Genomic DNA, 18,031 nt, shown 5'->3' on the forward strand with positions numbered 1-18,031 from the left:
TATGCATTTCTAAAGTCACCAGGGCAGCTTGCTTCAGAAGCCTTAAAATCCAGCTTGATAAGTAAATTGGTTTTTAATATGGAAAATGGACTGGAATCTCTTTTAACATTTAATAAGAACAATGGACAGCTTTCAGGTGTGCCATGACTAAACTGTGCACTGAAGGAGAATCCAGCTTGCTTTTTCTACTTTGCAATGTAACAAATTTAAATATCATATATTATGAAGAAAGTATTTAAGAACGCCCCCTGCCCCAAATCACAAGCAGTATTAAGAGATAGCAATGGCTATAAGCATATGGATGGAATGAGTTAAAAAGAATTGACACATCACAGTAATTTGTATTTTTGACAAACTATCCAAATTTAACATTAAAAAATTAAGTTTCATTTTAAATGCTTATTTGCTTGCCAAAAGCATATTTTGCAAAAGTGTTCAAGACAATACACAGCTTTGCAAAAACAGCTTCTGTGGCTGAAGGCTGTATTTGACCTGAAATGAAGGGTTGAATTTGTGCTAGTACAGAGATTTTATAATTTTTTTTTTTTTGACCCCAACATATCAGTGTAACAGGTGTCTCACAATCCTTCCTGTCTGCATGTTTTACACTGCCTCTCTGCACTGATTGATGAGCTTGAAAGGGCCATAAAAGAGAAAGGAAAAAAAAAAAGTAGAGGGAATATCAGAGTTTCATAAAACAATCCCAAATGCTGACTCATGCTGTAGCCTGAGAGAAATGAAAACCGAGCCATGACAGAGAAATGATGGAGAGCCTGAAAAATCACTGCCATCAGTAAAGTGTAAAACTGGCGTTTAATAAAACAGCCTGCAAAGGAGGAGGCCAAGTCCAAGCAAGAGCCTTAATGTGCAAATCTTCTGGAATGTTCTGGTGCCCTCAGTGCCAGTGCAGACTGGCAGGAGGAGCAGGGCTCTGCCCTGCCAGCCCTGCTCTGACAAAGGACAGCCTTGTTCTGCACAGGCACAGCCGCTGCTCGGGATCTCAGCTGGGATCCCGAGCGCTGATGGACCCTGGAGATCCCACCTGCCCCACTCTGACCCTCGGAGCCTTTCTAGTTGACTCATACTCTCTACTAATCAAGTAAAGCAGACTAATAACTTCCCTATTCAGACATAATTCATTATCCTTATTTACCCAGGCTGGCAAAATTTAGAAAGACCCTTCCTTCCAGCCTTTTTAATTACCAAAATTCTACTTGCTTTAAAATACCATAGTCTCCCTTGAGTATTCAGCAGAGCTGAAGATCACCATGGCAATAAGAAAATGGTGCCAATGTTATCTTGGCACTGACTGTCTACAGATCTCAGGAGACTTAGCACAGGAGAAAATTGAGCTCACGTAAAAGCAAGAACTCACTCTCTCTAATGATTTTAATATACCTTTTATTTTTGCTAATTTGATGTTAAAGACCTTGAACAAAACTCCTAAAACCTTAGAAGCATACATTTTCCTAAACAGACAAACAATTCCTAATGTGTTTATTATTTTGAGGTGAAATCCACTTTACTCACACAAAAAAGCAAGGTCCTACAGTTTGCTGGATGCATGGGAAAGTGTTGTCAATGGATGGAGTATAAAAAACAACCCACATGAAAACAAAATCTGAGCAAAAAGATCCCTTTAGATCTTAGTTTCAGGCATGAGATGAAGATTTTTCCAACAACCACAAAATGCCAAAATCCACAGTTCTGCTGCACAGCACAACAATGCCTGTGTTTGGCGTTTGCTTACTTTCCCCCTATTCCTTTTCCCTTTCCCTAAACTGTGTTACAGAGACAAGGGACACGTCTTTTATCAGGATTCTATCTGTAAACTAATACACAACATATCACACAAAAACTGGCAGCAGTACAAACATACACCAGTGACTTCACCACTGCTCCCAACTTTTAACCTGGCCTTGGGGACAAAGCCTGCACACCACAGGAGCATTTCCAGGAGGCAAAGTCCCACACAGCCAACAATGCCAACACGTAACAGAACACACCTCTACTGCAGAAAGAGCACCTTCCCTTCCAATTTACTGTAGTGCCAGTAGAGCTGCAGCTTTTTCCTTTTGTGGTATCAAACCAGCCACTGGTACATTCCATTCTTTTGCAGTCAGCAAATGGGACAGCAGGAAAATAAGACTACATATCATCCCAGTGCCCACACACACACAAGAACAAATTAATTCTCTACTAGTTGAAAGGTGCATTCAAAATTGCAGTGAAGAATGAAAATGCAAACATCCAGAGAGGGATTTAAACCCATATAGTGCTGATCAGAATAATCAATCTGAACTAGCAGGCTTCAGACTGAAAAGCAATTGCCTATTCCCCCAATTCTCATTTTATAAATCTGGTTTCTAATTTCTATGTAACATTTTCTCCATATACATACAGAGGATTTTTCAAGTGGTTAATATAAACTCATGCTGACAACTTCCTTGAGGAAGTAAAAGGAACATATTAGAACATTGCTTTACAATTATGTACTAGGAACAGAAGTATTTATACTGAAGATATACTTTCCCGAGCTGAAGTATTATAGTGGGGAAGATTATAGTGGGGAAGCCAACAGCGACTCTTCCCCTTTCTGATGGTCAGAATGTTGGCATTGCATAAAAGTCTATGCAATGTCTGGCTTTCACACAGTCAGAAGCATCTGGAATAGTCAAACCTTCTCTCTGAATCAGTTAATTTGCTACAGTCAGTGTCACTTTTGTCTCTCAAATGCCAGAGTCACCAGAATACAAATTCATTCACAAATTCAACTCAATGTTTTCATTAAAAAAGCAGAGCAACTGATGCAGACAGGCTTTGTGTTAATCTAGTTGAAAGGGTTTTTTTTCCCCCCATCAGAAGGCAGTGAAGGAATAAATATTAAAGCACTCTACATGTGCCACCACACAGAATTATTGCTATCTGGAGAGCTCTAGTTTAATATAAAGGCATTGCAAACACGTTGTACAAAACCTGCAGCTGAGCATGGCTTTGGAACACAATGCTGAGATTGCATAGGAAGCACTTCTACTTTGCAAAAAGGATACTGCATTACACAATCCTGAATTAATTCAGAGTATCATGAATGATCTAAAAATAATGAAAATTCCAGTCTGAGGCCAGAAAGGCTCCCTGCTTACACAAGCTTATGAGAAATTTTAAGAGATAAGTCAAACAAGTTGCACTTGGGATAAGTATGGCTGGTAAACAGCGCTAAAGCTCCCATAATCAGAAAAGGGATATCCTGTGTAAAATCATTGGAGTTGACATGGAGAAAATATCTGAAATGTCCAATCACACTGGTCTGTTAACTTGAGCTCAGAACGACTCCAATTTGCACATTTTTGTGAAAAGATTGTTAGCTGGTCACCAACACACAAAAAAATCTCAAGAACCAATCGCCATTTCTTACTTATTAATAGAATTGTAGGTGGGCAGATGATTTTTCGGCCCTCAAAACATCAATTACAAATAAACATCCCTGGGAAAAGATCTCTCAAACTTTTCAGGTTGGACTTTTCAACTGATCAATGTGAAACTGCAGTTCCTGCTGTTTAAAACAGCATGGGGTGGGAGGCAGGAGCAGGATGACACCTTTCAATCTTGGGCCTCCTGACCCTACCTTAGCAGACCTTGTCAGAAAAATAACAGACATTTCTGCTGGCTTATAGCTAGAACAAAGATAATCCTGACTCAATTAGCTTACTGGCTTTTCCCCCATGTGGTATGCCAGGATAAAAAAATTGAAAGCAAGAATTAATTTACAGGGGGTTTGTTAGACAATAAGCTCAACCTTTCATGTTACCTGCCTTTTCATAACAAGGCTTTACCCTTCCCAAATTAGCTCTTGGAAGTTATTTCCAAATGTGACCAAGAGCAAACCTGTGATCCAAACAACAACAGATCATTTTGCTTAGCCTACATGTCCCATTGCAGACAAAATGTCACAGCCAAGTACACCCAGACGAGCCCAGTCTAGCTCCTGAAATAAACCTGGAGACAGCAGGTTACAGTCCCTGCACTGCCCACAGCAGCCATGCATTTTGGACCTCCATCCTTCATTCAAACCCATGCACCTGAGACCATGGAAAGACTTTTTTTCTGTCATTGAGATTAAGAACTGTTTAGTAACAGAAGTATACAGAAAAATCACATCAGCTGCAGAATGGTCCTTCCAGCAATCAAATTTTTGGGGGGTTTGAAAGGACTAGCCTACTTGTTTAGATTTCCATCTTCCTTTTGAGCCAATTTAAAGTACAATAAAATGTTACTGAGCCCAGAGAGAAACAAATTCCAATTCAAAAGAACAATTACTAATTAGATCTATGATTTTCCACAGTCAGGTACACTCTTTCATTACATTACAGAAACTAGATTGCAACCTTTCACTTAAGTTATTAGTCCAGGGTTTAACAACTGACCACTAAACCTGCATCAAATTTGTTTCATTCCTGACAAAGCAATTCTTAACCTCTCTGTTTGGCTACTTCCACCTTTGCTGAGTGTTTCCTTGTTTTTACTTTACAGATTAAAATGAAAATACTGCATGCTTTATTAGATTCTGCTCTCTTATTTGGGATGAGACATCAATTTTGTTTGCTAATTTAAAAAGCAGCTCTTTGGCACAAATGTTTTGTTTGCTTGTTGTTTCCCCTCTCCACCTCTCTGGCATATGTCAAATGTTTAGACAATATGATTTTGATGGCAGATTAATTTTAGTACTTACAGAACAAGCTCAGCTTTCAGATGCAAAAAGCAAACTAAAATAAACTTAATTGTTTTAAAGTTTGGGTTTCTTTATATAGTTTTAGTTTAATCACAATGTACTTAGACCGAAATAAAGCTTGTACTTGAAAAACAATCCCCAAACCCCACAAATCCACGCCAGCACTTCCCAGAATACAATGCATTCTAAGTCAGCACTTTAAAAACAAACAAAATGTAACAGTGTAGGTTTGAAACAGAAGTTGCAATGAGAGGCCTTCTGTGAAAAAGGTCTTCCACTAACTATATTCCTAACAAACTGCAGCACTACAAAACATAATCCAACATAAAAGAAAGGTTTCAAATTAGAGCTCGGTTGTGTAGGAAGCACACCACACACGTGCCCTGACACATCTGCAGTGATCAGTGGCTGCACCACCCTGCTGGATACACAAACAGCATTAACCAAACGGAGCAAGGCTGAAGGAACAGCAGTGAGATAATTCATGTCTCTACTGGACATTACAGCCCTGAAAAAAGGGAGCTTTTCAGATGGCCCAGGTTCACTCCAGCACACACTGAGCTTTGCACCTGCTCAAGGCAAACTCTGCCACTCCTCTCACGGTCATGATGCACATTTCCCTCATCCACACAAAAGTGTGAGCAGAAGTACTGCAACACTGCCTTTGGTTACAATTCTGTAATTAACATTATTATTTTTATAACACCTTTATTGTCAAACCTTGTTTATTGATCTCCATCATTTTTATAATTTTTATACATCAGTCTGTAAATTAATTAGGATTCATACCAGTATGGCTACTTTGTGATTTTTTTGTTCACTGTGTTCTGAAAGGCTTTAGCCTTTCTGATATAGAAACAAAACCTAAATTTAAAAATCCAATATATCCTCCCTCATTTTATTGTTATCACCCTGGTCCCACTGATTAGAACAAATATTAATTCTGAGATTTTATAGAACAAAGCTGTTTTCTAAAGTAAGCACATTTCTTCCAGTAGAATCTTGTTTAAGTTTCTCATAAGCAAGAAGAAAACCCTTAAAATATTTAGATACTACAGTTTTCTGTAAGTAGGCTATAATTAGATTATTAACTCAAGGAAGCAGACCATACCTTCCCACAGACTTGTTCAGCACTTAACAGAACTAGACTGACCTACATGGACTCTACCCAATGCAGGGTCAAGAAGAGGGTGCTTTCAGGAGGGAAAATAGCTTTCTGACAAATCAGTTGACTTGGTTCCAGCTATAACACTGACCTACTTGTACAGCATACTGCCAGGCATTTAAATTTCACTGCCTGTAAAAGAGAACCTATCTATTCCACAGGAAAGAAACTGGGTTACTGGTCCCTGATTTTTATAGTTTAAGAGAACAGATTATCCATGTGCAGCTCCCACAGCAGATGAATTCAGGCTCTCTCTTTCCAGCACTCATGGGAAGGGGGAGCAATTGTGACGTTCCTTTTTGGGAAGGAATGAATGCAGAAAGACCAGGAGGCCACCAATCAATTCTCTCCAAGACCCAGCATTCCCAGTGTCAGAAAACAGATCTGGCCACAGATGAGGAATTGCGTATGTGCAACAACAGCAAGGGCCCACAAACTCAACGATGGAAGACTGCAAAGATGAGCTGATCAGTTTTTATAGAGCACTTGATCTCAAAGATCTTGCTTCTTTAAAGATGTCTCTCTTTTGCTTTCTTGGGCTCTGTTGCCAGACATGCAAAAGACAGACATATGTTGCCAGACATAAATAAATACAGGTAGGACATAAAAAGCTGCTCACATGACCTTTAATCATTATGCTTTAAGCAGTAGTAACCCATCTCCCATCAGATTCTGCTCTAGCCCTTCCCACTGTTTGCACACAAGATCCTGGTAATTCATAATAAAGCTGTTGTATTTATAGGTAACACAACAGTTGAACCAAATTCAAACACTGAAGAAAACAAAGGAAAATTAGCTATGATGACTCCAATCTATACATATATCTTCTAATTTCTTAAATAAATAAGACTTTTATCCATTTTATCTCTATTTGAAAAGAAAATTATTAGCTGGAAGTACCTCATGAATCAAACTAACCCCTATGCAATAGGGTATGCACATCAGTGTATCAGATATTGTTTAACTGAAAAGTTACCCTGACAGGTCCCTCTCAGCTGATCCTGCAATATCTGATTGAAATCTTTCCCTTTTTGATCCTGTTCTGAAATCCGAATCAAGTTGCCTCTAGCGTTTGGAATTTAGCTGTCAAATCAATCTCCATAGAACACTTGGGGAAAAAAAAAAAAATCAGGTGCTGAAAAAAATTTACATATTGGCCTCATGCACAACTGAAGGCAGACAAAACCCCTGCACATGACTTCTTCTACTCCCTCTTAATAACTACTAATGCTTCACATTCCTTTCTAGCGAAAGCTTTAAAGAAATTATCCCTCTAGTAAGTCTTATTATCATTGGAGGTAGCTTATACAGATCAAAATAAACAACTATCATTTTATATATTGAAGTTTCACTCTTACTCTACCACTTGTTTTCTCCTCATTTGCTTTACATTTTGGTTTCCACTTTTCACACTGAATTTATGGGGAAAGCAATAAGGTGCTTTCATATATTTGGAAACCAATCAGAATATTACAGTATTGATGTAATTAAATAATTAAAAATATAATGAACTTGTCTAAAGAGGATTTTCAATATACCTCTTGGCACAATGATAGCAATTGAAAACTCTCCTAGACCACAGCCTACTTGGCACTTATTTATCAACTTCTTTTGTATTTACAAAGTAGTGTTAATGAAGGAAATCTCAAGGGGTTTTGGTGGGTTTTTTGGGCATGGGGGGCTAGTTCTGGCTGCAGACACTCTCCCTGCAGGAAGGAAAAGACTCCCATGGAATGATAAAGGACTCACTGTTACACGATTACAGGAGATGAATTGCATTAACCCCTGCCCTTCCCCATTGTACTTGCTGCCCACTGAAAACAACAACAGAATTACTAAAATCCCACACTCTCTAATGGGATGGTAATAGGATTCAGAGGCCATTAGGGTAAAGGCAATCCATATTTTACAGTTTAATAAGCTCTTGCTGAAGATGCTGGATCCCTCTTCAAAGCCAACAATTACTGATTTAGTATTAACAAATCCTCAACTGTCAAGACTGCAGAATGCATTCAAGATGAAGTCAACAGCTTATGGTGACAGACTTAAAAAATGTGTGTACAAAAATGAAATCACTTAAATTGAAATAATTTGTAATTTTACAACGATACTGGTTATTAGTGTCATTTCATATTTCTCTATATCCAGATCTCATGGTTACTCAAGTTTGCATATAATTCAGAGTTCTGCAGTGTTGTAGAAGTCAAGAACTTTTGTCCTGATTTCTAGGCATGCATCCCTTCTCACAAAGAAATAAAACACTCAACAAAGAACCATGGGACCAACTGAGTAATAAAATCAAGCTCTCCACAATCACAGTTAAGTATATAGACAATTCTTTAATATTATGATTACCTACTAGGCTGTGGACTAGAACCCAGCATTTCCTAATAGCATGCCTTGAAACATAGGGTGAACAATACAAACTAACCCTGCCTGCTGTTTATTATTCTCAAAACTGTTGGTTTATGTATTTTTGAAAGGCAAATATCCTTTAAAAAAATCTTATCTCTGTTTTTGCTGTATCCAGTAATTTCCCATTCCCTTATGTAACTGACTGGGGATATAAAGAACAATCCACTCCTTACATTTCCTGAAACCAAAGATACACCTCCATCATTAGTGCTGCTGGATCTAATCCCCACCTTTTCATTATTCTTTTGCTTACACTTGTTAAAGGGGGGGAAAAAAATCCCAATGATAACAGATGTTTTTTAGAAATGAGAATTCTGAAACTCAGTTTTGTCCCCACAAAGATTGACAAAATTCTCAGGTAGGTAAGAGCCACTGTATCTAAAAATATGGATCACTGCTGTTATAATTATTTTGTGCCTAATCACACAAAAAAACAGGAAAGCAAAGTAAAATATATCATCATAAACCAACTAAACCCAAAGGCCTGCCATCGTTTCAAATTGAGGAAGTCAGTTCTTCACTGTCTACAGAGGTGATGTTTTCATATAATTAGATATTGAAACTTCACACACCAGAACCAGGCTGATCTTCAAAGTTTTATGTGCTGTTTATGTGGAGAACTATTAGACTTCATTAACATCAATGCATATTCACTATTTATCATGATAATGAATCCAAGTACATATTTTATGACCACCACAATGTTATGTTAAAAGCATAAATTTAATACAAACTGAGCAGCTACTGAGCTGGTAGTTTGCCTGTTTCTCCAAAAGTAGACATACTGAAGTTTGAGATCCACTTCCACAACTTCATTTTGTCATATCTAATGCTTAAAGAAAGTTTTCAATACACTCAACAGTGGAAAAAGGAAACTAAAGTGGTTCCTGCAGCAATTGACTCTGTTTAGCTCACTACTAAAACAAGTTTTGGAAACTGCTTTGAAAGATGCCTTCTAGAATATCTAGGGAGACCACAGAGATTTTTGAAGCATAGCTTCCAGGCAAACTAACAAAAATAACCAGAAGGCAAGCAAAAAGGGAATTGATGATCCAACTAATTCCATGACAGGAATTGTCCTATCAATATTTTACAATGCAAAGCAGAACTACAACATGAACAGAAGAAAGATGCCAAATACCACTCAAAAAGGCTCTTTAGGCAGAGAAACAGAGACCATACAAACCAGTAATTTCAAAGGACCTTTATATATACAGACATGTATTTATGTGTATAGGCATATACAAATTTAAAATCTAACTCCACTTAAAACTAACCACATTGTTTACAATACAACGATACATGTGTCATTGTGACTCAGCCTGCCTCTGGAGTCAGGATCTGAGTCTAGATAATGTAGTGATGGAGCATGTGCAGAGAAGGAAATGGAGCTGCAGAAGGGTCTGGAAAGTCAGTCATGTCAGGGAGCTGGGAGTGTTTATCCCGGAGAAAAGGAGGCTCAGGGGAACCTTCTGGCTCTGCACAACTCCCTGACAGGAGGGGACAGCCGGGGGAGGGTCAGGCTCTGCTCCCAGGGAACCATCAGCAGGGCAGGGAGAAATGGTCTCAAGCTGCACCGGAGGAGGTTCAGGCTGGGCATCAAGAAGAATTTCTTCACGAAAAGAGCTGTCAGGCATGGGAGAGGGCTGCCCAGGGAGGTGGTGCAGTCCCCTCCCTGGAGGTGTTCAGGAAACAACTGGGAGTGGCACTCAGTGCTCTGGTCTGGCTGACAGGGTGGGGATTAGTCCCGGGCTGGACTCAATGGTCCTAGAGGTCTTTTGCAACCTAAACGATTCTGTGATTGCGGGAACACAGCTTTGAAAAAGAAAACAGAACCTTCAACCACAAGTGATTAGTTAATGCAGAAGATTTCATGTTAGAAGGTGGTGAACGAGGGTGAAACAATTTCTTAAGGCTGGCCATGGCTAACAGGGTCAACATGAAGAGAAAATACATTGCTCACACTGGAGCCTTGATTTGCTTTGCATTTGACACATGCTGTCTCAAAACACCATTTTAAATTTCATTTCAGTCATTCTAACAAGATCCTCTCAGAAAAGGTAGCAAGGAGATGCAATATAATGAGCTATAATACAATAATCATGGTTTGGATCTCTGTCAAGTTTCTCAGAACGCAAATGAGCATTTATCAGGAATTTGCCCAAAACAAATAATTTACACTCATTTCCGCAACACAACAGACATGATTCTCCTCCATTCAGCTCTTTGTTAACTCTGATTAATTACTTCACTTCTAAACTTCATTAGAAACATATTCATCTTTTACTAGGTTGCAACAACTGATATGCTGCACCTCAAAGTCTCATATTAGAAAACTGAACATCTGTCCATTCCTTACATTCTACTGACCTCTAGAGACTGCATGTATATATGTATAGCACATATACATTATTTATGTCCATGCACACACACCAGAGCAATAGTACAATAGGCTGACTTTAAGAGAAATCTGCATTCAGTATCTGACGTCCCAGTTTTGACTTTAATCCCACATTGTTCTCAGAAATGTTTTCTTCCCTGCAGAAATCTCCTGCTGTTTCCCACCACCCCCCCTTCTCTTTGTGTCCTTCCAACAGGAACACACCACACCTTATCAGTTATGTACAGAATTAGGCTACAACTATGAATATCAATATAAATACTGAGATAAACCAGGTTTCATTTAGCATTAACATCTGCTGGGGAGGGAGTGCTACAGGTCAGACACACTGAGTTACTGAAAAACAGACATTACTGTGTGTGGGGAGAGGAGACCAGTCTCTCCCAGCTCAGTACAAGCCTTGTTCCCCCACCAAATGATAACATCTTGCAGCAGACTCCTTGTCCCCATTGTGCTGCCAGGGAAAAAAAACCCCACAAAAGCCTGTGTTGGGTTTGACATTTAGACCAAACAGAAAGGACTGAAGGAGTTGAATTTGTCAACTAAAATCTATTCAAAATAGACATTAATCCAGTAACAAAGAGAAATGAGGGGAACAGAAGAGACTATGTTCTTCCCTAACAATGTTAGAATAACTGACACCATTAAGAGCCATTACTTGGCAGTACTGTGTGGTCAAGTACAAGAGACATTATCACAAATATAAACAAAATTAACAGGTGACAATTCAAAGGCACATTCTCCAACTGAAAATACTCAGTATTCAGTTCCATAACAAAATTCTTGGCAAACATATATTGGGTTTTCTAACACTTCCAGTGTTTTATAGAGAAGGCCCACATATGACACTTTGATATGATTTTATTCCTGAAATCCCAAAGACAATGATAAGTTTAGGAGAACAATCCAAAAATAATGTCCTGCTTCAAGAAAAGCTTAATCTAAAAAGCATTTTTTCTTTTTATAAATAATTTATTTTTGAGGGCAGGTGTATAAAGCCCTCTAATGCAGTGTTTTTCCATGCTGTAATCATATTCTGTGTGATAACAGAACACAAATTTTATTTGATTTGGAATCAGCTATAAGCTAGCTATAGGTTGAATTTTATTAAATCAATATAAGCTACAGATAGCAACTGATCTCTGTATCTTCAAAAACTGCATACATAGAGACCTGTGCTAGCTAAATATATTCTGCACAATATAGCTAAAAGAACTTACATCCCATACTTTGAGTTACTGCATCATTAATGAGGAAAATATATACAACCATGACCTCCTGTAGAAGATTAAGATGACTTCATTGCCAAATCCTATTTCTAGTTTTTAATTTTTTTTTCCACATTTTTATTTACCTGTTTTAATGGTACTATCACAGTCTCTGATATAGATGCAAGCCTCACAAATAAGTCATTAAATTACTATTATCTACAGTATTTTCCTATGTACACATCCTAGCTTGATATGTCAATAACTTACTGCAGATGCCTAGACATATATTCCTCCTCAGTTCCAATAATGTGAGACTAGGTAGGTATTTTTACATTTCAAATGGGCTTAAATTAAAATACATGGATTCAGATTTTGGTCGTTGTTTATACATAAATAAGCATCCAGAGACTAACCTAGAAATACACAATTGCTGTTACTGAGAAATATGGCACTAAACTCAATTGTGGCCAAAATTATTGACCCTGTGCAGCTATTCTGAGCTTTCAGGAGTGTTCTCCTAAGTAAAATTCCAGTATACAAGTATGCTTGCTTTTCTCTTCATGACTTTGAGAACTGAGAAATACAAAGATAAAAGTTTATTCCTTAGGGCTATATTGTGTCATAAGCCTTTAAACTGAATTTGCCAATGTTTTCAACAGGGAATTCTCTTTAGAAACCGGTGACATATTGCAATCTTTTAAACTAAATTATGTACCATTTCATTGAACTGACAAGTCTGAGAGTGAGGAAGGTACGAGAACATAATTCTGGTGATGTTCTCACTGGAAACAGTCAGGCTTATTTTTCCGAGTGACACAGAATTTTAAAAACGTCTAAGTGCTCATGAACTTTTGGCCATGGCCAACTGAGACATACAACATGTAATGGCCATGGCTAATGGTCCCTAAAACCATAGGAACTACTAAGTTTGAAAACAAAAACTACATGTCCATTCAATAAATACTTATCTATTACATTTCCTAAACTATACCCATGAAATGCAGAAAGACTTCACTTCCTCTGCATATCAAGTACACAGACAGTTTTCTGAAGGTTAAGGAATTACCTTAGCATGTACACAGTTGTGTGCATGCACAAATTGAGCAATAAATTAAAGAAGCAGAACATTAAGGAAATCCCTATTAGCAATAGCAAACCTATATTGGAAACAAAACCCCAAACCAAATGAACAACAACAACAAAACCCCAATCAACCTAAAGCTTCTCAGATTAAAGCCATTTTGGCACACGCATTTGCAAAACCCATAAAAATACTAAATCTAAGCCACAAGAGTAAGTAGCATACAATGCTAATTACATGAGAGACGACTGTAGAGATCTGCTACACATTTTTCTATGTGCACTTTTTTCCCCAATTATAAGCCCAAGTTGAAATTTTCTTCAACATTAAGTAGGAAACAAAATAAAAACATGCACCTATGTATTATAAAATTCAAATATAGTAATTTTAATTCTAAAAACTGAAATCTCTAAGAGGTCTTCAAACAATTCTTGTCTTTTTTAATTAATGTACAAATAGGTGCAAACCAGTTGCACACAGAGATCATATTTTTAGCATGACTAGGCTAAGTTTTGCATGTTTATCCTGCTTTACATGAAAAGCTAGGATTAAAGAAACACAACACACATTAGGGTTTTGAATTTGAAATCAGTTATGGTTGATGATCATCTCCAAAAATAAATATTCCCACAGATAGAGGTCAGTGGTTGCCTGAAATTGCATCAGTTAGTGCTTGTATACTAAAATCCTCCACTCCTTTGGGACTGCTTTATCATTTTATGAGATGAATTAAAACAGTTTTAGCATAGAACATCACAGTTTACTATTCACACATTTGCCATTAGGTGCTTACAATTTATTGATCTGAGACTCATCATAGGGCTTCTCTCACAACTGAGTCACATAAGATGGTAACTCACATTTGTTAATACAAAAAAAGCACACATAAAATAACATACAAATTAAGAGGGGTTTTTTGTCTTTTATGTGTTGATTTGGTAAGCTCTTGCTGTTCTCAAAGGAAAGCAACCTCACTGTACTGGAACTCTAATTTTGAGGTGGCATGCATTTATTTTCTTAATTTATAATGAAACATCTGTATTTTGTGGCTTTATTTAAAAGAAAATAAAAGAAAAAAAAACCTTTCAGGGATGTTCTTTCAGCCCTTCCTTTAAGAAAACACAGATCAAACAATGTCAATAATAGTGATAAAATTTGAAGAAGTAAGTAAAAACTAAAATCTTTAAAAAAGACACATGGTTGTATGAACATGTGCCTCATTTCAGCACGTGTCTCTTCAGGTTTTCAGATGGAATAGCACCTATAATAATGACATAAAAATTATTGATCTCATATTATAGAACTACCAACAGCCTTGAGGTTTTTCTTTGGTTTTTGTAATCTCACTGCATTTCTCTCTGTAGATGAAGTAATTTTAACTTTGCTCTCCAGCAACATCTACTGGAACATCAGTAAAATGCTGCTATTTCTATTAATCACCCATTTAACATCTAGTAGGGCAGAGTTAGCAAATGCCAAAAGCAGAGATAAATGCTCTGCAATTCAGATCCTGCATTCTGGGCTCAAGCACATCAAGGTGGCTCAGCTTCAACCTTCCAATTATCTGGCATTTCATAAGCACCAAAGTCTTCATGACTAATTCCTACCAGAATTCATCTACTATTTATACTCAGATATACTTTATTTAAGTCACAAAATATCATTTAAAGTACCACATTACATCCAGGACTTCCATTTTTGTCAGAGAAGTAACTCCTAATTTTGGTTTGACCCAACATGTGCCTAAACAGAACTGAAGCATAAAAAAAAACTTGGAAGAACATACAGAAACATTTTGAAAGGTGAAACAGAGCTGGAGTGGCGATTCCAATGCTAAGAAATAAACAAGTTCAGCAAAACCATAGTTAAAAAGTAAAAATATGCAGAGCAAAAGAGTGAAACATTTGCAAGTTCTGACTTCAAGCCTTCAGGGGGGAAAAAAAAAATTAAAAAAATCTGTCCCTTTGTATGAGGATGAAAGTGCAGGATTAACTACCACCGAAGGAAGGAGCAGGGCTTGAAGTCCCCTTCACCGAGGGAGAATCTGCTTCCCTGGGGGCTCAGTCGCTCCGAGCTCTGGTGCCTTGTCCATGTACAGCCAGCCCTGCTGGGATGGCGAGGCACGGGCACTGCGCATTCGGGGGGCTGCAGGCAGCTCCAGCCTTGGGGGGGAACTTGCATCAAGACCAAAGGTCTCAAGCAAACAGATTCATTTCACTCTGCAGGGTGCTCATCTGTAGGTCTGCACCACGAAATTGTGCCTACCCAAGGATGTTTACTCGGTGACAGCTTACGAAGTTAGCTTTTCCCAGCCCTGCTCAGAGCCAGCCAGCAAGTGCTCCACTTTAGGAATAACTCTGATCACTACAGCAGTATTTGCTTTCTTCCCGAGCCCTAATAATGGTCTAACTCTCCTTAACTGCTTGTTCACTCTTCAGTGTGACAATGAAATTCAGAATATCATTGCTGCTCACAATCCCTTCCTCCTATTTTGAGTCAGTTTGCTGATACAGAGAGCAACTGTAAAATGTAGGGAGAGGGAGAAAAGGCACTAAAGGCAGTGACGAACAGAAACAGGCGTCCCGATAGTTAAATATGCCAGTTGTGAATAAAAAGCACTTACTAAAATTATTTTTGCCTTTTGAATACCTATAAAACCTTAATGTATTTTTATAGAGAATAAAAGGGCACATTTCCCAAAACCACAAACCCTTTAGGGCAATAGAATTTTATATTATCACAAGATTCAAGTTCATAGGCTTTGCCTGATAAATTAGCTCTTCTCAATAACTGTTAAACAGAAAGCCCTTTATTGTAATCCAAGTGCACTTGTGGACAGCACTTTCAGAGTTAACTCCATTTGACAACTGACATAAATCCATTATTCTAATTTGGTGATTGCTTTACTAAACACAGATTCATTTTATGAGTTTTAGTCACGTATTTCATTCAGGATGCTACTTAATCTCAATTTACAAAGCATAAACACGAAATAGGTTTTACAGTATGTCTAAAAGGGTATAGCTATTCATCCGACAAAATGCCAGGCAAACAAACCATATTCACCTAGACCTAAACTCAATGCTAGATTTTACCTTACACAATAAAGAGTAAATAAGTAAATCTTCTTTTTAATTGAGCTGTTGCAATCAAATTGCAGAATGCAAGCTCCCTGAGGGTTTTAAGACTCTAAAGCTTTTCTTACACTGAGATTTTAGCACTGAATTTAACCCTAAGCAAAGTCCAGCTTTCACAAAAGCTGTGTGTCTGATTTATTTTCATACACAGAGAAAAGGGGGGGAAAAACAAGCAGTCATTGTGAATACAGTGTTCTGAGAACCTCATCTCTAATTGAATTTCTAGCACAGACTTTACATCTTAAACAAAAGGAATCTGATACAACACGGATGCTGCCTCTTGCTGCAGTTGCCTGCCTCAGTTCCAGAAGGCTGAAATCCACCGCTCCGACCAAGCACTCCATAAAACATTCGCGTTCAGACACTTCTTACCTGCCTCAGTTGAAGGCTTCCTTCCCTTGTTAGCAGTATGAAGCATCCTCCAGCCTTCCCAATCCTTAGCACCGGCCTCGAATTGCACAGCCAAGTCCCTTTTCGCAAGAAAACGCTTATTGAAAGTGATTAGTTTTTGTTGTCCCTTTTAAGTCCCTCCTGCGGGAAAAAGCCGGGGAGCGATGTGACGCCACCTTTTAATCTTTGGCGAGAGTGAAAAGGCAGAAAAGGAGCGCTCGATCAAACTGAGCTTCACACATGACTAAAACTCGGCGGAGAGGCTGCGAGCTCTGGCTGAAGCACCACTAGGCGTGAGTGTAAGAACAGAGAAGAGGGGAGAGTCAATGAAATGTGACAACGTATGTGCATCAAAGACGGGGAAGAGGGAGAGAACAATGAGAGAGAGATCGCGACAGCAGCGAGGGAAGGAGGAAGAATGAGAATGGGAGGCAGAATAAGCCTGAAGAAAAGAGGAGAGTTTTGAAGCAAAGAATTCGCAGAATAAAGCCAAAGTGTCTGGCAGCTTCTGTTTTTATCTCAGTGAGCATGACATACTGCCTCTCTCATTTAGCAACACATTCTTGTCTCTTCCAGGTTTGAAAACTGAGATAATCACAGTGTGTGCCTGTTTGCGCCTGACTGGCACACTTGTGTGCAGTGCACCTGAGATGCCCCCCAACCATCTCCTGGAGATGCATTTACAAGCAACTCAGTTCATATATTCATTAGGAGAGACACCTCCCCCTGCCCCCAAAAAACAGGAGCTGCTAATTTCTCCATTAATTTACAATATAGTTCATCTGGCAGATGGAATTCTACTTATAACTGCTAACAAACTGCCACTGATAAACAAATGAACTGAACAAATGTTTAATGTTGATAACTGAGTTATCATAGCAACAAAACATATTAGCGTTGATAAATCTGTTTTTTAAAAAGGTATTACAGACACTTAATTTTATTTATCCTGGAATTTCTAGATGAAGTTGCTCTAAAGTGGTAGGAGAAGAAGAAACTTGACCCAGAACTAACATTTTTAAAGGAATGCATCAGACATGTTCATATTGCCAATGTTTTTTTTAAAATCAGTAACAAGCTAAAGCCCAAATTTCAAATTTAATTTTGAATTCCCATTAGAAGAGATCCACATTTAATCCTCATACCAGTAGGGTTCATTTTCATGCAAGATGGGCGTAGGATGTGTGTGGATTGTTTGGGTCTTTGGTTGGTTGGAGGTTTTTTTCCTAACTACAGCATGTAACATCAGGGCAGCTTCTGTGATTTGCTTTGTTCATACCTCTTACCTTTATGTGGTCAAGGGAAATGGGCTTTATGCCAGCTGGCAATTGGTCAGCTGGCCCAAAGCACACAAAGTCCTTGTCTGCAGAACTGACCCAAGCCCACAACCACACTTGGATTTACATGGAGCCAACACACAATAGGAAGAAACCTTAAAGATACCTTTTCTTTGCTGCAGCACCCTATTTGGGCAATTGGATCCTGCCATGTCAACTGCATTA

The 18,031-nt window shown here is 38.3% G+C and overlaps 1 protein-coding gene across 20 annotated transcripts in view; it reads right to left on the minus strand.

The window, feature by feature from the left end:
* The window catches only part of TENM2 (teneurin transmembrane protein 2), a 1,085,256-nt gene that overhangs the window by 321,578 nt on the left and 745,647 nt on the right, over nucleotides 1-18,031 (minus strand). The window contains exon 1 of one of the 20 annotated variants that reach the window (XM_068205639.1): nucleotides 16,512-17,050. The exons of 18 other annotated variants lie outside the window; for them this stretch is intronic. In XM_068205639.1, the coding sequence (XP_068061740.1) occupies nucleotides 16,512-16,557 (46 nt within the window). In that variant the 5' untranslated portion in view covers nucleotides 16,558-17,050. Of the gene's footprint in view, nucleotides 1-16,511; nucleotides 17,051-18,031 lie in introns of those variants that run through there. One more of the 20 variants, XM_068205640.1, reaches the window with a different exon arrangement.

Source organism: Anomalospiza imberbis, chromosome 15, assembly GCF_031753505.1.
Source record: "Anomalospiza imberbis isolate Cuckoo-Finch-1a 21T00152 chromosome 15, ASM3175350v1, whole genome shotgun sequence".
NCBI lineage: Eukaryota > Metazoa > Chordata > Aves > Passeriformes > Viduidae > Anomalospiza > Anomalospiza imberbis.